A 25,948-nucleotide genomic window follows, 5' to 3' on the forward strand; every position below is an offset into this window, starting at 1 on the left:
TATAACAGGTATAAAGGCTTAATACAGATTTCTAAGCAAGTTATGAACTAATAATTAACAGCATAGCTATAAAATACTTGTGACCCTTTACAAACCCTTTACACACAGAATGAATGTTACTAGTATATTACTAGTAAATTACAGGTTTGTGCAAATACTTTAATAAACATTCTCAACTAATTCTGAGCTTGCTGAGCTCTGAAATCAGAAAACAGAACATGACAGTTTTCCCACATACATTTAAAGACAACATGCTTTCGGAAAATGAAGTCATATGGTGATAGAAAGTATTTTGTTATGTACCAAATGACAAGGAATGTTGAAAAGCACACACTGGTTGTTTTTTGTAATATAAAATACTTGACATCAAATATCTGTGTAGTACAATACAAAATTGAAGACATGTTTAGCCATATTGAAATAACAGCAGATCAGAATACAGAATACACAAGTATGAAAATATGAAATAAAATATTAAAAACTGGCGCAGCAACAGAAACTTTTGGTAAGACTGTTTGGTAAGACTGTTTGGTAAGAGTGTTTGGTAAGACTGTTTGGTAAGACTGTTTGGTAAGAGTGTTTGGTAAGACTGTTTGGTAAGACTGTTTGGTAAGACTGTTTGGTAAGAGTGTTTGGTAAGACTGTTTGGTAAGAGTGTTTGGTAAGAGTGTCTGGTAAGAGTGTTTGGTAAGACTGTTTGGTAAGACTGTTTGGTAAGACTGTTTGGTAAGAGTGTCTGGTAAGAGTGTGTGGTAAGACTGTTTGGTAAGACTGTTTGGTAAGAGTGTTTGGTAAGACTGTTTGGTAAGAGTGTTTGGTAAGAGTGTTTGGTAAGACTGTTTGGTAAGAGTGTTTGGTAAGAGTGTTTAGTAAGAGTGTTTGGTAAGACTGTTTGGTAAGAGTGTTTGGTAAGAGTGTCTGGTAAGAGTGTTTGGTAAGACTGTTTGGTAAGACTGTTTGGTAAGAGTGTTTGGTAAGACTGTTTGGTAAGAGTGTTTGGTAAGACTGTTTGGTAAGAGTGTTTGGTAAGACTGTTTGGTAAGACTGTTTGGTAAGAGTGTTTGGTAAGACTGTTTGGTAAGACTGTTTGGTAAGAGTGTTTGGTAAGAGTGTTTGGTAAGACTGTTTGGTAAGAGTGTTTGGTAAGAGTGTTTGGTAAGAGTGTTTGGTAAGAGTGTCTGGTAAGAGTGTTTGGTAAGACTGTTTGTAAGACTGTTTGGTAAGACTGTTTGGTAAGACTGTTTGGTAAGACTGTTTGGTAAGAGTGTTTGGTAAGAGTGTCTGGTAAGAGTGTTTGGTAAGACTGTTTGGTAAGACTGTTTGGTAAGACTGTTTGGTAAGAGTGTTTGGTAAGACTGTTTGGTAAGACTGTTTGGTAAGACTGTTTGGTAAGACTGTTTGGTAAGAGTGTTTGTCAAGACTGTTTGGTAAGACTGTTTGGTAAGAGTGTCTGGTAAGAGTGTCTGGTAAGAGTGTTTGGTAAGAGTGTCTGGTAAGAGTGTTTGGTAAGAGTGTTTGGTAAGAGTGTTTGGTAAGACTGTTTGGGAAGAGTGTTTGGTAAGACTGTTTGGTAAGACTGTTTGGTAAGAGTGTTTGGTAAGACTGTTTGGTAAGACTGTTTGGTAAGAGTGTTTGGTAAGAGTGTTTGGTAAGACTGTTTGGTAAGAGTGTTTGGTAAGAGTGTTTGGTAAGAGTGTTTGGTAAGAGTGTCTGGTAAGAGTGTTTGGTAAGACTGTTTGGTAAGACTGTTTGGTAAGACTGTTTGGGAAGAGTGTTTGGTAAGAGTGTTTGGTAAGACTGTTTGGTAAGACTGTTTGGTAAGACTGTTTGGTAAGACTGTTTGGTAAGAGTGTTTGGTAAGAGTGTCTGGTAAGAGTGTTTGGTAAGACTGTTTGGTAAGACTGTTTGGTAAGACTGTTTGGTAAGAGTGTTTGGTAAGACTGTTTGTAAGACTGTTTGGTAAGACTGTTTGGTAAGACTGTTTGGTAAGAGTGTTTGTCAAGACTGTTTGGTAAGACTGTTTGGTAAGAGTGTCTGGTAAGAGTGTCTGGTAAGAGTGTTTGGTAAGAGTGTCTGGTAAGAGTGTTTGGTAAGAGTGTTTGGTAAGAGTGTTTGGTAAGACTGTTTGGGAAGAGTGTTTGGTAAGAGTGTTTGGTAAGACTGTTTGGTAAGACTGTTTGGTAAGAGTGTTTGGTAAGACTGTTTGGTAAGACTGTTTGGTAAGAGTGTTTGGTAAGAGTGTTTGGTAAGACTGTTTGGTAAGAGTGTTTGGTAAGAGTGTTTGGTAAGAGTGTTTGGTAAGAGTGTCTGGTAAGAGTGTTTGGTAAGACTGTTTGGTAAGACTGTTTGGTAAGACTGTTTGGTAAGACTGTTTGGTAAGAGTGTTTGGTAAGACTGTTTGGTAAGAGTGTTTGGTAAGAGTGTCTGGTAAGAGTGTTTGGTAAGACTGTTTGGTAAGACTGTTTGGTAAGACTGTTTGGTAAGAGTGTTTGGTAAGACTGTTTGGTAAGACTGTTTGGTAAGACTGTTTGGTAAGACTGTTTGGTAAGAGTGTTTGTCAAGACTGTTTGGTAAGACTGTTTGGTAAGAGTGTCTGGTAAGAGTGTCTGGTAAGAGTGTTTGGTAAGAGTGTCTGGTAAGAGTGTTTGGTAAGAGTGTTTGGTAAGAGTGTTTGGTAAGACTGTTTGGGAAGAGTGTTTGGTAAGGGGTGTCTATAAAAAGAGAGTCCCTCCTGTCCTTTTCGGATTCCACCATTATAAACCCTTGTTTCCTCTTCCTAGTCCTGTGTGTCTGCTCTGGAGCCGCCAGCGGCATATCAGCTCTCTCTGTCTCATATCCACAACTTTCCATCCATTTCTAGAGAGAGAGAGAGATGGAGGAGGGAAGAATACGTGGTAGGAAAGAAATGAGAAGTGACATTAGCAAAAAACAACGGCATTAAATGAGACATGCAGTTGTTGTTTTGAACCCCTGCTGTCACATACACTGACCTTTATTGCAGCCTTTAAACATATCTCTCTCTTTCAGTAGGTTGTTTTTGGAGTCTAAGGATAGAAAGTGCAAAAAGGTGGGTCATTAAATTCGCCATGTCATGATGTACCATGCCGTATGAGATCTGTGCAGCGGCAGCCATTATTGAGTCACCCTGTTCAAACTCTCTAGTCTATATGAGGTACAGTAGGGCCTACAGCAGCATGGGAACCTTACCTGAATGTGGGTATTCCTGGGTGCAGACCTTCAGCTCTGTGGCATCCAATGCGATGTCATTGTGGCCAGTCACATGACTCCTGTTTACCAGTAAGAGAGGGAGGTGGTTAGTGTTAACAGTTCAGTGAGAGTTCAGCTCCTCCTTAAAATGAGTCATGTTCTCATTATCAAGTGTGACCATCCACCATACTAAATCAGTTCTGACCGTTCAGATCTTCGCAGGTCGTACTCCAGCCCTAAAACAAGATTAAACATACTTTAATCACACCATTACAGATTACCAATCACACACAGAGCCATTTAACTGATTTGAATATGAAATTGAGGACATTCATACAAATATATAGTTTGGTTGTGTGTGATAAAGAGTCACGAAGAGATATATACAGTTGAAGTCGGAAGTTTACATACACCTTTGCCAAATACATTTAAACTCAGTTTTTCACAATTCCTGATATAAAATTCAAGTAAAAATTCCCTGCCTTAGGTCAGTTAGGATCACCCCTTTATTTTAAGAATGTGAAATGTCAGAATAATAGTAGAGAGAATGATTTATTTCAGCTTTTATTTATTTCATCACATTCCCAGTGGGTCTGTAACGGGTGTCGTCGTCAGATGAGGAGGAATCAGACCAAAGCGCAGCGTGGTAAGTGTTCATGCTTTTTATTTAAACTGAACATTATAACAAAATAGAGACATAAAAAGCTCTAAGGTCAGGGTGTGACAGGGTCAGAAGTTTACAAACACTCAATTAGTATTTGGTAGCATTGCCTTTAAATTGCTTAACTTCGGTCAAACATTTCGGGTAGCCTTCCACAAGCTTTCCACAATAAGTTGGTTGCATTTTGGCCCATTCCTCCTGATAGAGCTGTTATAATTGAGTCAGGTTTGTAGGCCTCCATACTCGCACACGCTTTTTCAGTTCTGCCCACATATTTTCTATAGGATTGAGGTCAGGGCTTTGTGATGGCCACTCCAATACCTTGACTTTGTTGTCCTTAAGCCATTTTGCCACACCTTTGGAAGTATGCTTGGGGTCATTGTCCATTTGGAAGGCCCATTAGCGACCAAGCTTTAACTTCCTGACTGATGTTTTGAGATGTTGCTTCAATATATCCACATCATTTTCCATCCTCATGAAGCCATCTATTTTGTGAAGTGCACCAGTCCCTCCTGCAGCAAAGCACCCCCACAACATGATGCTGCCACCCCGTGCTTCACGGTTGGAATGGTGCTCTTCGGCTTGCAAGCCTCCCCCTTTTTCCTCCAAACATAACGATGGTCATTAAGGCCAAACAGTTCTATTATTGTTTCATCAAACCAGAGGATATTACTCCAGAAAGAACGATCTTTGTCCCCATGTGCAGTTGCAAACCGTAGTCTGGCTTTTTTTATGGCGGTTTTGGAGCAGTGGCTTCTTCTTTGCTGAGAGACCTTTCAGATTATGTCGATATAGGACTCATATTACTGTGGATATATATACTTTTGTACCTGTTTCCTCCAGAATCTTCATCTTCAAGGTCCTTTGATGTTGTTCTGGTATTGATTTGCGCTTTCCGCCGCACCAAAGTACATTCATCTCTAGAAGACAGAACGCGTCTCCTTCCTGAGCGGAATGATGGATGCGCTGTACCATGGAGTTTATACTTGCTTACTATTGTTTTTACAGAACGTGGTACCTTCAGGCGTTTGGAAATTGCTCCAAAGGATGAACCAGACTTGTGGAGGTCTGCATTTTTTCCCCTGAGGTCTTGGCTCTTTTCTTTTGATTTTCCCATGATGTCAAGCAAAGAGGCACTGAGTTTGAAGGTAGGCCTTGAAATACATCCACAGGTACACCTTCAATTGACTCAAATGATGTCAATTAGCCTATCAGAAGCTTCTAAAGCCATGACATAATTTTCTGGAATTTTCCAAGCTGTTTAAAGGCACAGTCAACTTAGTGTATGTAAACTTCTGGCCCACTGGAATTGTGATACAATGAATTATAAGTTAAATAATCTGTCTGTAAACAATTGTTGGAAAAATTACTAGTGTCATGCACAAATAAAAGTCCTAACCGACTTGCCAAAACTATAGTTTGTTAACAACAAATTTGTGGAGTGGTTGAAAAATGAGTTTTAATGACTCCAACCTAAGTGTACGTAAACTTCCGACTTCAACTGTACAGAGGAAGACACACACACACACACACACACACACACACACACACACACACACACACACACACACACACACACTACCTCTCTTTCTGCGTCGTCGGGTAAGCACAATGACGATTGTTATGATGAAGGCTAGGAGGAAGAAGGTAGCCAGGAAGTAGCCCATCTGCTGGAAGAAGTGCCCTGGGTACTCAGGGAGGATGACGTTGACTACCCGTGGTCTCTCAAGTTCAACCACATCAGGGCCTGAAGGTAGAAGGACAACAACACAGTGGATTCATCCGTCCACTAATAACACTCAATACTTTATAAACACAGTCTGGTGGTTCAAAGTACATTGTCTTGTTCACATTGTGTTTTATCCATGCTCAGTGAAATTAAAATGTCAATCAAACTATTTATCTTAATGATAGTTCAAATTATTATATGTAATGTCTATATGTCATTTATATTGCATTTTGAAGGACAATTACAACAGTAAGTTATTTCTGCTTCAGTTAAAAACAATTGTGCTTATTTTAGGCTGGTTTTCATTTCTCTCAGGGAGCGTAAGGCAGAGAGCGTGAGGTAAGGAAGAGCAGCTTTATGTCAAAACACTTTTCTGTTCAGCTGTAAGACTTCCAGACCTGATGCAATGCAGCTGCTATTTTTCTCCTTAAAATAGAAATACAGATTAACCAAGAAAGGAAAGGGAGAAAAGGAAGGTGGGAGGGGAGAGGGGAGGAATTCTGTTGTGTGCAGACAAGTCTGAATGAGTTTTCCAGTTATTTACTTATTCACAGTCAACCTTTTGCACAGTATGGAAAAATAAATCCTAGCCGTTGCCATCTCTCTCAGTCCCTGAAACTCCACCAGTCTGATTGGTCCATGTGAGCAAACATATGACAACACTCACCTCACAGTCATCAAGTCCTCTGCAACACAAACACAACTTCTGCCATACACCAACATATCAGACAGCGAGAGGGAGGAGGGAGAGGGATTTGTTCATTGTGAAAGCCATATGATTTAATAGATAAAAATAGCTATTTCAGATTGGCATATACAAGTGTTTCTTCCTTCACTGAGGTGTTTCTTCCACTGTCTAGAATCTGCTCAAACCCTATGCACACAATAATATGTCATCCATCCATACTTTTCCATTAGACAATAACAGTTACTGCACCATAACCCTCAATCAGCATGCCACTGTTATCAAACAGGTCTCGCTCTCACCTGCTGGGGTGAGAACAGAAATTATAGTCATTGGGGATGATGATGGTGGAGACCAAGCTTGGGAAGGCTGATGACACTAACAAATCAAATCAAATGTATTTATATATTATTTACATCAGCTGATATCTCAAAGTGCTGTACAGAAACCCAGCCTAAAACCCCAAACAGCAACCAATGCAGGTGTAGAAGCACGGTGGCTAGGAAAAACTCCATAGAAAGGCCAAAACCTAGGAAGAAACCTAGAGAGGAACCAGGCAATGAGGGGTGGCCAGTCCTCGTCTGGCTGTGCCGGGTGGAGATTATAACAGAACATGGCCAAGATGGTCAAATGTTCATAAATGACCAGCATGGTCAAATAATAATAATCACAGTAGTTGTCGAGGGTGCAGCAAGTCAGCACCTCAGGAGTAAATGTCAGTTGGCTTTTCATAGCCGATCATTAAGAGTATCTCTACCGCTCCTGCTGTCTCTAGAGAGTTGAAAACAGCAGGTCTGGGACAGGTAGCACATCCGGTGAACAGGTCAGGGTTCCATAGCCGCAGGCAGAACAGTTGAAACTGGAGCTGCAGCACGGCCAGGTGGACTGGGGACCGCAAGGAATCATCATGCCAGGTGATGGCACTACTCCATACCCTGCTGAGACCTGTTAGATAACTCAACCCAACCAAAATAGTAGTGATTTCCATCACCTTGGGGCATTTCTCTAGTTTAAATCTATTGTCCTTGGCCAAAGCGCAGGTTTGTCATGACTAGCCTGAGGATATGTAAGAGGTTGAGGCAGGCTTCAAATAAGAAATTATCTGAGGACAGGTACCACTCCTGGGTGGATCTTGCAAACCGCACCAGTCTTACAGAACAAATTGTAGTCAATTAATCTAATTTAACACTTCCCAAAGGGCATCAAGGTTGCTAATTATCTCTTGTCTGTTTTGAATTATGTTAATATGCACAAAACCACAGTGTCACGATCAAGGTCAACTCTCTGGAGAACAATTTGTCAAGCCTCAGTTCTCTCTTCGTGTCTCAGCTGTTGACGGTTTAATTTCCCCTGACAGATAAAATGAGAACATACACACATAAACACAGTGTGACGTGCCATGCAGACTGCAGGGGTCACACAGGGTGTGGTTTTAGTCTTGTTGAAACATTGTGGTTAATTTGCAGCCAATGAGCTGAGGGAAGACATCTTCATTTAAACAAGAAGACACTGACAGCATATTCTATTCTATGCTAGCTACACGCTGTTACTGATACTTATGCACGTTCTTGTGGTCACAACAGAACTGAGTTCTACTTCAGTTTGCCATAAATGATTACAGTGTAACAAAAGAGAGGGGTAATGACTGCTGCAATTGTAGAGGATTGTAGAGGTCAGCACAGATAAGAGTTGGCTGGATTTAACAAAGGAAAGGGCACAACTACGTAGGAGAAAAGTAAAGATAAAATAAAAGACCTCAAGCCATATATGCATTGATCCATGTGAATGTCTTCCTTGCATACTTTACAATGCTGTTAAATGGGTCAACCTATCTTAAAAGGGTGAAGCAGGATCCAAATCTAACACAGAACCCCCCCCCAACTATTCCCTTTTATGTCCCAGCTGGCCCAGATGCTGAACAGATGTAGCACACTTCCTTCTGCTGCTGATAAACACGCCACAAGCAGAGGGCCAGAGAGAAGGAGAGAGACTAGAGATGAAGTGGGTAGGGATATACTACTGTTCTGTAAAGATAGGGTACTGTTCTGTAAAGATAGGCTACTGTTCTGTAAAGATAGGCTACTGTTCTGTAAAGATATACTACTGTTCTGTAAAGATATACTACTGTTCTGTGAAGATATACTACTGTTCTGTAAAGATAGGGTACTGTTCTGTAAAGATAGGGTACTGTTCTGTAAAGATAGGCTACTGTTCTGTAAAGATAGGCTACTGTTCTGTAAAGATAGGCTACTGTTCTGTAAAGATAGGGTACTGTTCTGTAAAGATAGGCTACTGTTCTGTAAAGATATACTACTGTTCTGTAAAGATATACTACTGTTCTGTAAAGATAGGCTACTGTTCTGTAAAGATAGGCTACTGTTCTGTAAAGATAGGCTACTGTTCTGTAAAGATAGGGTACTGTTCTGTAAAGATAGGGTACTGTTCTGTAAAGATATACTACTGTTCTGTAAAGATAGGCTACTGTTCTGTAAAGATAGGCTACTGTTCTGTAAAGATAGGCTACTGTTCTGTAAAGATAGGGTACTGTTCTGTAAAGATAGGCTACTGTTCTGTAAATATATACTACTGTTCTGTAAAGATATACTACTATTCTGTAAAGATAGGGTACTGTTCTGTAAAGATAGGCTACTGTTCTGTAAAGATAGGCTACTGTTCTGTAAAGATATGGTACTGTTCTGTAAAGATAGGCTACTGTTCTGTAAAGATAGGCTACTGTTCTGTAAAGATATACTACTGTTCTGTAAAGATAGGCTACTGTTCTGTAAAGATAGGCTACTGTTCTGTAAAGATAGGCTACTGTTCTGTAAAGATAGGCTACTGTTCTGTAAAGATAGGCTACTGTTCTGTAAAGATAGGGTACTGTTCTGTAAAGATAGGCTACTGTTCTGTAAAGATATACTACTGTTCTGTAAAGATATACTACTGTTCTGTAAAGATAGACTACTGTTCTGTAAATATAGGCTACTGTTCTGTAAAGATAGGCTACTGTTCTGTAAAGATAGGCTACTGTTCTGTAAAGATAGGGTACTGTTCTGTAAAGATATACTACTGTTCTGTAAAGATAGGCTACTGTTCTGTAAAGATAGGCTACTGTTCTGTAAAGATAGGCTACTGTTCTGTAAAGATAGGCTACTGTTCTGTAAAGATAGGCTACTGTTCTGTAAAGATAGGGTACTGTTCTGTAAAGATAGGCTACTGTTCTGTAAATATATACTACTGGTCTGTAAAGATATCCTACTGTTCTGTAAAGATAGGCTACTGTTCTGTAAAGATAGGCTACTGTTCTGTAAAGATAGGCTACTGTTCTGTAAAGATATACTACTGTTCTGTAAAGATATACTACTGTTCTGTGAAGATATACTACTGTTCTGTAAAGATAGGGTACTGTTCTGTAAAGATAGGCTAATGTTCTGTAAAGATATACTACTGTTCTGTAAAGATACACTAATGTTCTGTAAATATATACTACTGTTCTGTAAAGATAGGCTACTGTTCTGTAAAGATAGGGTACTGTTCTGTAAAGATAGGCTACTGTTCTGTAAAGATAGGCTACTGTTCTGTAAAGATAGGCTACTGTTCTGTAAAGATAGGGTACTGTTCTGTAAAGATAGGCTACTGTTCTGTAAAGATAGTTCTGTAAAGATATACTACTGTTCTGTAAAGATAGGCTACTGTTCTGTAAAGATAGGCTACTGTTCTGTAAAGATAGGCTACTGTTCTGTAAAGATAGGGTACTGTTCTGTAAAGATAGGGTACTGTTCTGTAAAGATATACTACTGTTCTGTAAAGATAGGCTACTGTTCTGTAAAGATAGGCTACTGTTCTGTAAAGATAGGCTACTGTTCTGTAAAGATAGGGTACTGTTCTGTAAAGATAGGCTACTGTTCTGTAAATATATACTACTGTTCTGTAAAGATATACTACTATTCTGTAAAGATAGGGTACTGTTCTGTAAAGATAGGCTACTGTTCTGTAAAGATAGGCTACTGTTCTGTAAAGATATGGTACTGTTCTGTAAAGATAGGCTACTGTTCTGTAAAGATAGGCTACTGTTCTGTAAAGATATACTACTGTTCTGTAAAGATAGGCTACTGTTCTGTAAAGATAGGCTACTGTTCTGTAAAGATAGGGTACTGTTCTGTAAAGATAGGCTACTGTTCTGTAAAGATAGGCTACTGTTCTGTAAAGATAGGCTACTGTTCTGTAAAGACAGGCTACTGTTATGTAAAGACAGGGTACTGTTCTGTAAAGATAGGGTACTGTTCTGTAAAGATAGGCTACTGTTCTGTAAAGATATACTACTGTTCTGTAAATATATACTACTGTTCTGTAAAGATATACTACTGTTCTGTAAAGATATACTACTGTTCTGTAAAGATAGGCTACTGTTCTGTAAAGATAGGTACTGTTCTGTGTTCTGTAAAGATAGGGTACTGTTCTGTAAAGATAGGCTACTGTTCTGTAAAGATATACTACTGTTCTGTAAAGATATACTACTGTTCTGTAAAGATAGGCTACTGTAAAGATCTACTGTTCTGTAAAGATAGGCTACTGTTCTGTAAAGATAGGCTACTGTTCTGTAAAGATAGGCTACTGTTCTGTAAAGATATACTACTGTTCTGTAAAGATATACTACTGTTCTGTACTGTTCTGTAAAGATAGGCTACTGTTCTGTAAAGATATACTACTGTTCTGTAAAGATAGGCTACTGTTCTGTAAAGATAGGCTACTGTTCTGTAAAGATAGGCTGTTCTGTAAAGATAGGCTACTGTTCTGTAAAGATAGGCTACTGTTCTGTAAAGATAGGGTACTGTTCTGTAAAGATAGGCTACTGTTCTGTAAATAGGCTACTATACTGTAAAGATAGGCTACTGTTCTGTAAAGTTCTGTAAAGATAGGCTACTGTTCTGTAAAGATAGGCTACTGTTCTGTAAAGATAGGCTACTGTTCTGTAAAGATAGGCTACTGTTCTGTAAAGATAGGCTACTGTTCTGTAAAGATAGGGTACTGTTCTGTAAAGATAGGGTACTGTTCTGTAAAGATAGGCTACTGTTCTGTAAAGTTCTGTAAAGATAGGGTACTGTTCTGTAAAGATAGGCTACTGTTCTGTAAAGATATACTGTTCTGTAAAGATATACTACTGTTCTGTAAAGATAGGGTACTACTGTTCTGTAAAGATAGGCTACTGTTCTGTAAAGATATTATACTACTGTTCTGTAAAGATAGGCTACTGTTCTGTAAAGATAGGGTACTGTTCTGTAAAGATAGGCTACTGTTCTGTAAAGATAGATAGTAAAGATAGGCTACTGTTCTGTAAAGATAGGCTGTTCTGTAAAGATAGGCTACTGTTCTGTAAAGATAGTTCTGTAAAGATAGGCTACTGTTCTGTAAAGATAGGCTACTGTTCTGTAAAGATAGGCTACTGTTCTGTAAAGATAGGCTACTGTTCTGTAAAGATAGGCTACTGTTCTGTAAAGATATACTACTGTTCTGTAAAGATAGGCTACTGTTCTGTAAAGATAGGCTACTGTTCTGTAAAGATAGGCTACTGTTCTGTAAAGATAGGGGTGTTCTGTAAAGATAGGCTACTGTTCTGTAAAGATAGGGTACTGTTCTGTAAAGATAGGCTACTGTTCTGTAAAGATAGGCTACTGATTCTGTAAAGATAGGTTCTGTAAAGATAGGCTACTGTTCTGTAAAGATATACTGTTCTGTAAAGATAGGCTACTGTTCTGTAAAGATAGGCTACTGTTCTGTAAAGATAGGCTACTGTTCTGTAAAGATAGGTAAAGATAGGCTACTGTTCTGTAAAGATAGGCTACTGTTCTGTAAAGATAGGCTACTGTTCTGTAAAGATAGGCTACTGTTCTGTAAAGATAGGCTACTGTTCTGTAAAGATAGGCTACTGTTCTGTAAAGATAGGACTACTGTTCTGTAAAGATAGGCTACTGTTCTGTAAAGATATACTACTGTTCTGTAAATCTGTTCTGTAAAGATATAGGCTACTGTTCTGTAAAGATATACTACTGTTCTGTAAAGATAGGCTACTGTTCTGTTAGGTACTGTTCTGTAAAGATAGACTACTGTTCTGTAAAGATAGGCTACTGTTCTGTAAAGATAGGCTACTGTTCTGTAAAGATAGGCTACTGTTCTGTAAAGATATACTACTGTTCTGTAAAGATATACTACTGTTCTGTAAAGATAGGCTACTGTTCTGTAAAGATAGGCTACTGTTCTGTAAAGATAGGGTACTGTTCTGTAAAGATAGGCTACTGTTCTGTAAAGATAGGCTACTGTTCTGTAAAGATAGGCTACTGTTCTGTAAAGATAGGCTACTGTTAGGCTACTGTTCTGTAAAGATAGGCTACTGTTCTGTAAAGATAGGCTACTGTTCTGTAAAGATAGGCTACTGTTCTGTAAAGATAGGTAAAGATAGGCTACTAAAGATAGGCTGTTCTGTAAAGATAGGCTACTGTTCTGTAAAGATAGGCTACTGTTCTGTTCTGTAAAGATAGGCTACTGTTCTGTAAAGATAGGAAAGATAGGCTACTGTTCTGTAAAGATAGGCTACTGTTCTGTAAAGATAGGCTACTGTTCTGTAAAGATAGGCTACTGTTCTGTAAAGATAGGCTACTGTTCTGTAAAGATAGGCTACTGTTCTGTAAAGATAGGCTACTGTTCTGTAAAGATAGGGTACTGTTCTGTAAAGATAGGGTACTGTTCTGTAAAGATAGGCTACTGTTCTGTAAAGATAGGCTACTGTTCTGTAAATATAGGCTACTGTAGAGAGTCTGGGAGAGATTAGGGATGGATGGAAATGTACAGAATCGGTACCTGGAGGAAAATGGGGGAGGGTCATTATTTTTACATTTTAGTCAAGGGGAGGGTTTAGTATTTTTTTAATCTAGTCCAGGGGAGGGTCATGTAGTCTGTAATTGATGACATTTAAATATTTCTCTGTGTTTTAGAATGAGTTGCTCATTAGTCTATATATTAATGTGTGCCTGATGCCGCACCTCATCTCTGGGGAATATCAAGTGTGCCTATAGGCTATGTAGTGTGGTCGCTATCAAATTATCCACAGCCTGTAGGCTATACGCTATGAAGTACATGCTCGGAGAAGCACAGAGCAAAGTTATATTTTCTAGATAGCTGCTGGGATCGTTTAAATTAAACTAGGCTACATTATGTACTGCAATGGATATTCCAACCATGAGCCCCGGCCTGCTCTACTCTTGTTGATCAAACCTTTTTTGTGCTGCCTAACCAATGCTGTGCTGTGTAGGCCTACAGTGGCAGTACAGGAGGAGAATCCCAAAACTATTCAGAAAATAGTTTTTGATTAGGCCTAGTCCAAAAAAATGCAATATCTTGCACAAGGACCGGCCTATAGCCTATGCTCTTTAAATAGCCTACCTCCTCGTCAGTGAAAGGCTGTTAAGTTAAGACCAGGATCCGAATTGAGGGTTATGAGAGAGTATGCCATAGGCCTTAAAGACAATGGCAAAAAAGCACAGGCCTACCCCTTGTTAGCTTACCATTTTGAAGAAAATCAAACGGATCCGATTATAAAGTGATATATAACAGTGCGTTGGTCGGCAATTATTTATGCTAAAAACAAGCTGTAAAATACCCGGATGCATATGGGAATATCATTGTTTAGTTTCTTTGACATTCAGAGATGGAGCTATAACCCTCTATAGCCAAGGATACAAAAAATGTACTTTGTTTGGGAAGTAATCTAATTCTGTCACTATCAATTGATTTAGCTATTCACTTTCTGTACCATAGAAGATGTTTTAACCCAGACATCTTTTAGGGAAACACTAGCGACCTCCTCTCATTGGGTTAACCCACGGAAGAAGAGTAGCTAGCAGTTAAAGCATACAATTTTCTGCATCAGGTAGACCTAACTTTTGAAAGTACCATGCTCAGATTCTTAATAATGTCACAGATGTAATTATTTGCAAACAGAGACAGTTTTTTGGCAACAAGACAGACTGATTTGGCATTGGATAAATATGATAAGATGAACACATAGGCCTAGCCTGTAATTTCAGTAATTTGTGTGGTATTAAAAATATTGTGTCAAATTACATAGAATTGCATGAAATGTTTATAGAAGGATCTTTTTTCTCAAATACGATGAAAGAACAACATTCTGGCCCACAGCCCTGTGTGCTATCAACATTCTTGCGTTGCCATGTAATGCTCACAGGATGAAGAACAGTTTCTAGAAACGGCATATCTAAGGCTCTGGTCTGTCCAAAAAGGGAGAGTAAATGGTAGGCATGTTCTCTGCTATCCACTTTATGTTTAAAAAAATTGAAGCGCTCAGGGAGGGTTTTGGTAAAATATATTTTGCTGAAGGGAGGGCTCTCCATTTTCATTTCAGACAGGTCAGATTTTCTCCATGTAACCTTTACTATAAATAACGTTCACTCCCTAATGAAACTAAAAGAGACTAACAGAGAAATCCCAATGCACCAGATGCAAAGCCTAACCATGCTCCCTCTTTCCCCTGGAGTCTGGCTTTACTGCTCCTGTCTGACTCTGTGGAGCTAAAATGGTGAACTAAGCCATTGCTCAACTGTGGAAAAAGGAAAAAGGTCTCCAATGAAAATGAGAGCACTTCCGTTATGGCCAATTAGTGGCCTTCCAGACAGACTTTTTCAGACAGGCTGCCTGCTGTCCAACATCACAGCCAGATTCCCCTTCTCCACACTCCAAACTCTCAGTTCTCTCTCGCTCTGTCTCCCTCTATGACTTTTTTTTCTGCAGCCAAATGCATTATTTCATTATTTTTTTCTCGCTCCCTTTTTCTCAGTCTGTGTCTTTTGTTGCCTCTTTCAACCATTCCTCCATTCCCTCTTTCTCTCCCCCTTCCTCTCGTGCGGACAGGGAAAAGGTTTGAGGATCTGCCACAAAGATGCACTGACTTAACCAACCAAAAATGCCTATACGTAAAAATGACCCATAAATACATCCCAGGAACAGTGTTCTCAGACCACAAAAACTGCTGAAAAGACAGACACACACCAATCAGATTAGGGAAAGCGAAACTCAGAGAAGATGTGAAAAAGAGATTATAGAGAGAAGATAGAATGATTTATAGTTGAAAAGAGAAAGAGAAAAGAGAAAGTGCTTTCAAAGAACAGAACTGTAGTTTCATTCTTACTTTGTCATGTTCTAATGAAGATTTCAAAAGGTTCACATTTCCCATCAGAAAAGCCATTTCTAAAATAAAGGGTAATGCTGAGTCTCTTACTTGGGTCATCATTGGGGAGTGTGTGGGGGATAGCAAGGACAGTCGGGACAGCAGGGGCAGCAGGGGCAGCAGGGGCAGCAGGGACAGTGGTGAGGACCGGAGGAGGTGGGGGCAGTGAAGGCCCCACCATGAGCCTGTAGATGAGTCTCTCGTGCAGGCCGCAGTAGTGGTGGTGCAGGTGACAGGAGTATAGGCCCTTGTCAACAGGCTGGAGATTAGAGATGGTCAGAGAGAAATCCCCTACAGAGAAGGCATCCTCAGAGACACTCATCTTGTCCACAGGGAAAAGTGGTCCATACTGCCGGCGCTCTCCAGAGGCGTAAAGGTCCACTAGGCGGTCAGCTCCATCAGGTCTCACCCCAGGTGGCTGCCAGTCCCAGTGGGCTACCTGCTGCTGGTCCTCCTGCTGGCCCTCCATCCACAAGGGCCGCCTGTTCACACAAGGCAACACCACAGAGCTCCCCAGCAACACCACAAACACTGTCTTGTCCCCGTCCCAGTAACGCTTCTCCTTACGGACTGAGACAGGACAGGTTGAAATGTGTTATTAAAATAAGCTAAACAAATAGCGCCAATACACAAAATTAATTAGATTGTTACTATTCAGAAATGTATTGAGGGTAGTCACCTGACTTGGTGGTGTTGAGCTGTATCTTGATGGACTGGTGAAGCTGGCAGTAGTGGTGATGGAGATTACAACTATAAACACCTCGATCAGCTGTTCCAACATCTGGAAGAATAACATACATTACAAGTACATTTCTAGATTCCAAGAATTTGTGTAATATTAATGTCGTCCAGCATGAAATGACTGAATATTTTATGGAGCGTTTGCAGTCATGAGCATACAATAGAAAACAGGCCCAACTCACTGTTGATGACGAGGGAGAAGTTCCCGTCAGTGAAGGCGGTTTTGGGGATGGTTATGCGGCCCTTGTTGAACCCATTGTAGACTCTCTCTTTGACGCCAGCAGACATGTCCAGTATCCTTTCCACAGAGTACTCTGGTGTGCTCCGGAACAGGTCCCAGTGGACCACCCTCTGGCGATCCTTCAGCCGGTCCCGGGTCCATATCATGCGGGGGCTGTGGCAGGGCAGCACGGCCTGGATCCCGGCTGGGAGGGTGATGTTACGGGCCTCCACCACCACATCTAACTTGCTGCTGCTCTGGCCCCACGCTAATGCAATACACACACATGGGACGTATTAGTAAACTTGGCAAAGACCTAAAAACCCCATGAATCACACACTACAAAACAAAGCCGCAAACACATGCATAAATGTTTTCAATGCAATAAAATGAGTTATACAATTAAGTCATATTTTATGAGGACGTACCACTGGGCAGGAAGAAGACAGAAGAAACTGAAACAAATAATAGAAAATGCAACTGAGTCATCATAGGAACAACAACTATCTGTCTGGCAGGGTTTGACCTGAGCTGATCCCTGACTTCTGGTCATGATGCTGCTAATACAGTAGTCAGGACTGACTGGTATTACAGCTGGGTAACTGAGACAACTGGGTGGAGGGATGGAGAAAAATAGGCCAACAGAAAACCAAGAAGAATATGTAAGAATGAAGCAGGGAGGAGGAATTTAAATAACAGGGAGTGTCAGCACCAAAGGAACAATGAAGACCATGATTGTTTTCATTAAAATACTGTATATGCCTGAATTTAGAATTTAGAGAAATAAGTAAGTGAGATGTACAGTATCAGTCAAAAGTTTGGACACACCTACTCATTCAAGTTTTTTTTCTTTCTACATTGTAGAGTAATAGTGAAGACATCAACACTATGAAATAACACACATGGAATCATGTAGTAACCCAAAAAGTGTTAAACAAATCAAAATACATTTTATATTTGAGATTCTTCAAAGTAGCCACCCTTTGCCTTGATGACAGCTTTGCTCACTCTTGGCATTCTCTCTACCAGCTTCATTAGGTAGTCTCCTGGAATGCATTTTAATTAACATGTGTGCCTTCTTAGAAGTTAATTTGTGGAATTTCTTTCCTTCTTAATGCATTTGAGCTAATCAGTTGTGTTGTGACAAGGTAGGGGTAGTATACAGTAGATAGCCCTATTTGGTAAAAGACCAAGTCCATATTATGGCAAGAACAGCTCAAATAAGCAAAGAGAAATAACAGTCTGTCATTACTTTAAGATATGAAGGTCAGTCAATTCGGACAATTTCAAGAAATTTGAAATGTTCTTTAAGTGCAGTCGTAAAAATCATCAAGCGCTATGATGAAACTGGCTCTGATGACGACTGCCACAGGAAAGGAAGACCCAGTTACCTCTGCTGCAGAGGATAAGTTCATTAGAGTTAACTGCACCTCAGATTGCAGCCCAAATAAGAGTTCAAGTAACAGACACGTCTCAACATCAACTGTTCAGAGGAGACTGCGTGAATCAAGCTTTCATGGTCAAATTGCTGCAAAGAAACCACTACTAAAGGACACCAATAATAAGAAAAGACTTGCTTGGGCCAAGAAACACAAGAAATGGACATTAGACCGGTGGAAATCTGTCCTTTGGTCTGATGAGTCCATATTTGAGATTTTGGGTTCCAACCGCCGTGTCTTTGTGAGACGCAGAGTAGGTGAATGAATGATCTCCAATTGTGTAGTACCCACCGGGAAGCATGGAAGAGGAGGTGTGAGTGTGTGGAGGTGCTTTGCTGGTGACACTGTCAGTGATTTATTTAGAATTTAAGGCACACTTATGTGTGTCGCACATTTTCCCCATTATCCCTTGTATATTTATACCTGTGTTCTCTGTTGTCTGTTGCCAGTTGGTCTTGTCTCATCAAGCCTACCAGCGTTTTCCCCTACTCCTGTTTTCTCTCTAGTCCCTGTTGCCCGGTTTTGACCATTCTGCCTGCCATGACCCTGAGCCTGCCTGCCGTACTGTACGTTGTGACACTGCCCTGGATTACTGACCTCTGCCTGCCCTGAGCCTGCCTGATGTTCTGTACCTTTCGGACTCTGATCTGGATTACTGACCCCTGCCTGCCCTTGACCTGTCATTTGCCTGCCCCTGTTTTGTAATTTTGTTACTTCGAACTGTCTGCATCTGGGTCTTATCCTAAGGTCTGATAGTACGAACTGACTCAGCAGACCCGCAACACCATCTCCTCCCAAGGGGCCACCATTGGGAGACACAAGGAGTTACTTCGAGGTCTTCTGGATGGATTTCAGACCTTGGCAGAGTGCCATGACTGTGCCTCGCTTACCTCTTCCGAACTGCTTTGCTGGAGGGTCAGGAACCTGTCGGGCATTTCTCTCCTAGTGTTCCCTCATCTTCGAGCTGCAGCACCCTGACTTCACCCTGTCAGTACTCACCTCTCCCAAGGTCCCGTTTATGTGGTCCCCAGCTGCTGACCGGGTGTTTCTGGACCTAAAGCACGACTTCACCACAGCTCCCATATTGATCCATCCGGACGCATCCCATCAGTTCGTGGTGGAGGTAGACGCTTCGGATGTCAGAATGGGGGCCGTCCTGTCCCAGCGTTATGCCGTAGACCTTAAGCTGCATCCCTGCGCCTTCTTCTTCCATCGCATTAATGCAATGGAGAGTAATTATGATGTGGGGAACAAAGAACTACTCACGATGAAGATGGTCTTGGAGGAGTGGAAAAACTGGTTAGAGGGGGCGGATCTTCCATTCATAGTGTGGACGGATCACAAGAACCTGGAATATCTCCACACCGCCAACTGTCTCAACTCCAGGCAAGCTCGACGGGCCCTGTTTTTCACCCAGTTCAACTTCACCATCTCATACTGCCCGGGGTCTAAGAATGTTAAGCTGGACGCTCTTTCACGCCACTATTGCCCCGCTTCTACACCCTCTGACCCAGGGTGGGGGGGCCCGGATGTTTCTCCCAGATCCTGCCCACTCCCCGGTCTTGGAATGAGCTCATTCCTCCAGGCTTGCCTGTCACCCTGGCTCCTGTCGGACCGTGGCCTTTGTGCAACAATGCTTTTGGTGGCCCACCATGGTTTCGGACGATTCTGAGTTTGTCGCCGCCTGCCACCGTCTGTGCTCAGAACAAAGCTCTTCGGCATGCTCCGGCTGGCCTCCTTCAATCTCTTTCTGTCCCTCACCGTCTGTGGTCACATATATATACCTGGACTTTGTCACTGGTCTCCCTCTGTCTGATGGAAACACCACTATCCTCACTGTGGTGGACAGGTTTTCCAAAGTCGCCATTTCATTCCCCTCCCCAAGCTACCTTCTGCAAAGGAGACGGCCTAGCTCATGGTGCAGCACGTCTTCCGGATCCATGGACTTACAGTGGAAATGGTTTCCGACCGTGGTCCTCAGTTCTCGTCCGGGTTCTGGTAGGTGTTCTGCACATTGGGTCGTCGGCCAGCCTGTCCTCCAGGTTTCATCCCAAATCCAATGGCCACTCAGAGCATGCCAATCAGGAACTGGAGCCTCGTCTCGGCCAAACCCACCCCCTGGAGCCAGCAACTCGTGTGGGTGGAGTACCCCCGGAACACCCTTCCCTGCTTGGCCACTGGGCTCTCTCCCTTCGAGTGCTCTGTGGGTTATCAGCCCCTGCTCTTCCCAGAGCAAGAGGAAGAGGTCAACATACCCTCTGCAAAGATGTTTGTCCGGCGCTGTCGGAGTACCTGGAAGAGTGCTCGGTCGGCTCTTCTCAATACCATCTAAAGTTATCGTCGACCCCGGCTCCCCGCTATCATCTTGGGCAGAGGGTATGGCTCTCCCCTCGGGATCTGCCCTTCCGGGTAGAGTCCCGCAAACTTTCCCCCCGTTTTATTGGCACTTTCCCCATCTCCAAGATTATTAGCCCCTCTGCTGTTTGTCTTCTGTTGCCCCATATCCTCTGTATACATCCCACTTTTCATGTTCTAGGATTAAACATATGTCTCACAGCCCTTTGTTTGCTGTTTCCAGGCCCATCCCTCTCCCCCGTCTCATCGACGGCTAACCCGGCATACACGGTGAGGCACCTCCTGAAGTTTCGGCCGTGGGGCAGGGGATCCCAGTACCTGGTTGACTGGGAAGGTTATGGCCCGGAGGAGAGGTGCTGGATCCCCGCTAGGAACATCCTGGACCCAGCCCTCATCACCGAGTTCCATCGCAGGCACCCCGGTCAACCAGGTATACGCCCAGGTAGGACGCCAGGGGGTGTCCCTAGAGGGGGGGGGTACTGTCACACCCTGATCTGTTTCTTATGTCTTTGTGCTTGTTTCTGTCCCCCTCCAGGTGTCGCCCAATTGCCCCATTATCCCCTATGTATCAAAGCATTCTGCAGCAATACACCATCCCATCTGGTTTGCACTTAGTGGGACTATCATCTGTTTTTCAACAGGACAATGACTGGCCTTCACAAGCACTTGACCTCAACTCAATTGAGATGGTTTGGGATGAGTTGGACTGCAGAGTGAAGGAAAAGCAGCCAACAAGTGCTCAGCATATGTGGGAACTCCTTCAAGACCGTTGGAAAAGCATTCCAGGTGAAGCTGGTTGAGAAGAACGCCAAGAGTGTGCAAAGCTGTAATCAAGAATCTAGGCAAAGTGTGGAAACTTTGAGGAATATAAAATATAAAATATATTTTCATTTGTTTAACACTTTTTTGGTTACTACATGATTCCATATGTGTTATTTCATAGTTTTGTCTTCACTATTATTCTACAATGTGGAAAATAGTACAAATAAAGAAAAACTCTTGAATGAGTAGGTGTGTCCAAACTTTTGACTGGTACTGTATATACTTCTCTACATTTGTGTTTTTACTCTCTTGGGACTGAAGGATTCCCTGTTGCAAGTCATCTTTTACTAACCCAGATTTTCACTAAGTGCCATTACATGTGCTGTTTACCTAAGGGCCAGCAGCAGCAGTGAGATGTATACAGCCCAGGCAGCACACAGAGGCTTTATTCATTCCCCCGATAACCTCTTTCAAGGCCAAGGTCCTGGGAGATAACACAAAGTGACCGCTGCCACAGCCCAGCACTACAGCTGGCTGCCTATTACATAGGTCATAGATGTCTATTGTAATACCAGTGTATGTTAGCTATTCTTGTCAAGTCACATAGGTTTAGCAGGCAGGTTTATGTTTTGTTTAAATTAACGCCATAAAATGGATCATAATGGTTTTGAGTAGGCCTACAGTATTCTGGTTTGAAGGGGTAGTTGTGGGGTTTATGAGAGACAATAGAGACCAGGTGCTTGTCTCTATGGGCATTGCAATACCATTATGTATTTCAAAGGATCGTTCTAAAATGACTCTCATCCACTTCTGACACTTTTAATGCTGATGTTTTATATAACTAGACGGTACCTAGAAGAGGCTAGATGTCTCATCTATATGATCAACATGTCTATGCATGTCAATGAGTGAAAAAGTGTCAGAGTTTGAGTGACTGCAGTCGGAGGGTTTTGTACAATGAGCTCATAATAGTGCAATAATGAGTATGCCACTGTACTTGCATGTGAGAGCCTACTGGAAAATGGTGGCGTGAGCAGCACTGAAGAGTATAAAGTATTCTGTAGACAGAGAAGAAACTGTCTAAAACCCTATCATTTTCTCCTTGATCTCTGATGCAGTAGCTGACTGACTCAGGCAGCCAAATGAACACTTAAAGACTTAACTACATGCTACTGGATTGCCATGTTTAATGACTGCAACTTTCACAATAACTTAAATATTCAGGTGAATCTCTATTGTGTTTTATATTCAATGTTCAGTTTTAACATGAATTTATTCATTAATGAGGCCAGAGGAAGAAATCATGCACATGGTTTCCTCTCCTACGAATCTTTGCAACCACCACGATATTGGTAAATCATTCAGCTGTGAACACGTTATCACACTAATACTTTTCTTTTGTAAGAATTCATGAAGAAATTATTTTTTTCACAGTTCATATAAGACATTGTTATTTGCTAGGAGTCTAAGTCCCCTAAATGTTTTTTTCGGAGTGGTAATCCCCTTCCCCTGTATCTGGAGTAACTTCAGCTCATTTATGGTGAGACACTCATTACTGACACATATAATGACAGGCTGCAGGGATTGTGCTGACTCTCCTATTCTGACCGCAGTTAACTCAAAACAGTAATGAACCCATAAGAAAAGCACCCACACACCACCAGATAACTGAGGCAGACATGATGCACATTTTTTGGGGGGGTGTTTACCTCATTTGCACAATTCCTGTCCCGGATAAATGAACATTTGTTCAATTCAGTCTATTTTATTTTTATACACTACTCTATCACTGATCGGTCAAAATGATACACATACACTTCATAAGTAGATCAACAAATTCATAAATAACAAGGGGGTCAAGATTGTAATTATGATTGTTTTTGGCTTACACCATAAAAGTAAGGTGATGGAGATCATCACCTATAGCTACTTCTTTCACATTGTACAGCAAACTTTTAATTGTCAAACAGAACAAACAAAATACCAATGGAGAACAAATGTTTGACTAACCACAGAACAAGAAACACCCCCTTAACTGTCTATAACATCTTAGAAATACATTTATTAAAGCTTTACCATCTTCCCTGGCATTGACTCTTTAAAATGGTTTGCATAGCCTACTTCTCAAAGCGTTGTTCTTGTTTTAGTAAAAACATAGTTGGAACTTACTTAGAAACAACCGCAACATGTCTTCCAGTCTTTCTTCTACAACTCTTACTCAAAGAAATGGGATAAAAGTAGGTAGGTTATAACACAGTGTTTTGCGCATCAATGAATAGAGGACAGCAACACCTGAAGAAAGTTCATCAACCAGCAACAACAAAACTGCAGAAGTCTCCAGAGTGTAAACCAGCTGTGTATGTCCCTCCTTCGCTTGCCTGTGAAACCCTACACCTTCCTGGCACTGCTACTGAGTGAGAACATCTTTGAAAGTGATCACTTCTTTTGACCTAATATCACAGCTTACCAGAATAGTTTTATAACTTTGTCACTGACTGAACAACAATAGACTATTTAAGCTGAACATCTTTGAGACTGCCAAGTTCACAATGTTCAATGAAACAAAGGTTGTACAATACTGCCACCCACTGTTTAACTTAGGAAACTGCATAGGAGAAGGTATTAAATAACAGCCTATTCTAAGAAGATATGAACATACTGGTATGATATATTAAATAAGATAAGTAGAGTGAATAATCAGGATGTGAAAAAAATTTTAATTTTTTTTTTTTACCTACTTGCAACAACCATCACACTTAACAGGAGAGGGCAGAACACAACTGGAAAATGTCCACATCACTAATGTCTTATTTCAAGTAGCAGAGAGGAGAGCAGGCTGATGAGAAGCACGTGATTCCTGTCAGTCAGCAGTGTGCTGTACTCTACAATCTCTCTGAGACTTTGGATTGTTTGTTGAAGATCCTCTGTGTATTCCATCCTTCTGGGGATTTCTTCAGTCCAGCTCACATCCAGATCCTCTGAAGATCCTTCTCAAAGCGTTTCTGGATACAAGGACACAGTCACTGTTAGATATCTCATAATGGCTATAATAATACAGTAAACAGGTCGGTTCATAATATGTTGAATGTGTTGGGAACATTATTACTGAGGTAAACTTAGCTGTGCAGTTAAGAGTTCATACTCATAACAATAACAACTAAGAGCACAACATTCTTCCTCCCATCTCCAGCCAAAACACTGACCTGCTTCTTTTTCCTCCTGCCATCCAACACTCTCCTCCTCAGGAACTTGGTGCGTTTCAGCAGCTTCTTGTACTTGTGCCTGTTCATCTTCCACCGCCGGATCTCCAGCACGTTCTTACAGCGGAGATTCTGAGCTACTTAGTTACTGAGCCTCCACCCTCCTCCAGGAGAGGGCCTCTTAATTAACGTGGGCAGTACCGTGGTGTCCTCCAAGGCAGAGGAGACACTAGAAGGGGAGGGAGTAGTGCAGCTAGAGTCAGCTCTTATGTGGGGACACTGATGGATTACGAGGGATGAGGAACTCTTCCAGCTCTGGCTCCAGTGTTGGGGAGGATGTGTGTTGTCTGCTGCTGGTTTTACATTTAGATAAGAGCAACGAGTAGGAAAGACAGGAAGTAAATATTCACTCAATGACTGTCCTGGAGTCTGAAGTGCACCTGAGCATTGAAGGAGAATAAACCGAATTGTATTAATTTACTGTTTCCAAGTGATAGTGCCACACTTTAGGTTAGCTATAGATCTGACATGTCTTACAACACTTACCAGTACCTCTGCAAAGCAGACTTAGGTGAGGGGCCACCCTTGAGATAAACATATCTATGACTATTCAAGTGAAGTCATCAGGAATGAATAAGTGAATATGTTTCTCCAGTGCATGCAGTACCCTAAGGAAAAATGTTAGATAACGACAGTCATGTCAGATGTAAAACCTGCAATATTAAAGGGAAATTTCACACATTTTCAACTTAATTTTCATCATGTCCAGCACCACCACAACATCAACATATGTGAAAATGGCACATTTCTATGTTTTGTAGTAAAAATGATAGAGGAAATAAGTGTTTCCAATGACATCATTGGTGTGCATTGTGTAATTGTAAACAATTATGATTAGGCATTGCCTACTAATTGGTTGATGATGTCATTGAAAACACTTACAGTGGGGCAAAAAAGTATTTAGTCAGACACCAATTGTGCAAGTTCTCCCACTTAAAAAGATAACAAGTTCAAACAGGTGCCATTAATACAGGTAACGAGTGGAGGACAGAGGAGCCTCTTAAAGAAGAAGTTACAGATCTGTGAGAGCCAGAAATCTTGCTTGTTTGTAGATGACCAAATACTTATTTTCCACCATAATTTGCAAATAAATTCATTAAAATCCTACAATGTGATTTTCTGGATTTTTTTTTTTCCATTTTGTCTGTCATAGTTGAAGTGTACCTATGATGAAAATGACAGGCCTCTCTCAACTTTTTAAGTGGGAGAACTTGCACAATTGGTGGCTGACTAAATACTTTTTTGCCCCACTGTATTTATCTTTTTTACTACAATTTTCACATTTGTTGATGCTAAGGAGGTGCTGGAGATTATGAATATAAATATAAAGAAGAGAAATTGTGAAATTTCCCTATAACTAACTGTATTGCTGGCCCATAGTTTACACTTCAGGCAGTTACCTGGTAACTAGCCAGCTGCTATCTAACATTGCTTAGCTGACAGCTACCACAGAGATCCTGTTGATTTCCTTGAATGGTAGCTGCTTTGCTAGCTAGCTAGTTTACGCTACTCTGAACACTCAGATTATGATGAAATAGTCCCCAAACAGTATTTCCAGTATGACGTTTACTAACGACACATGATTGAATCGACAATTAAACTAATTGATTCCCAATTACTTACTTGGCAATAGCTACAAGTGTAGCTAACA

At 41.2% G+C, this 25,948-nt stretch overlaps 1 protein-coding gene across 2 annotated transcripts; it reads right to left on the minus strand.

Annotated features, from left to right (window-relative positions):
• Positions 1 to 2,384: 2,384 nt before the first annotated feature.
• LOC115132629 (matrix remodeling-associated protein 8-like) lies at positions 2,385 to 24,530 on the minus strand. 2 transcript variants are annotated; one of them, XM_065020793.1, is made up of 11 exons: positions 24,241 to 24,393; positions 23,207 to 24,039; positions 16,910 to 16,936; positions 16,444 to 16,749; positions 16,200 to 16,301; positions 15,572 to 16,090; positions 5,451 to 5,615; positions 3,413 to 3,443; positions 3,208 to 3,287; positions 2,991 to 3,044; positions 2,385 to 2,856 (listed from the first exon to the last, which is right to left on the minus strand). In XM_065020793.1, exons 2-11 carry the CDS (start codon positions 23,223 to 23,225, stop codon positions 2,831 to 2,833), a joined length of 1,329 nt encoding a protein of 442 aa, XP_064876865.1. In that variant the 5' UTR covers positions 23,226 to 24,039; positions 24,241 to 24,393; the 3' UTR covers positions 2,385 to 2,830. The 2 variants fall into 2 exon arrangements, 1 of the variants encoding a protein (XP_064876865.1); XR_010464402.1 differs by lacking the exons at positions 2,385 to 2,856; positions 3,413 to 3,443 and having other exon boundaries at positions 3,026 to 3,044; positions 24,241 to 24,530.
• Between the last annotated feature and the right edge of the window lie 1,418 nt (positions 24,531 to 25,948).

This window comes from Oncorhynchus nerka, linkage group LG7 (assembly GCF_034236695.1).
Source record: "Oncorhynchus nerka isolate Pitt River linkage group LG7, Oner_Uvic_2.0, whole genome shotgun sequence".
Taxonomy (NCBI): Eukaryota; Metazoa; Chordata; class Actinopteri; order Salmoniformes; family Salmonidae; genus Oncorhynchus; species Oncorhynchus nerka.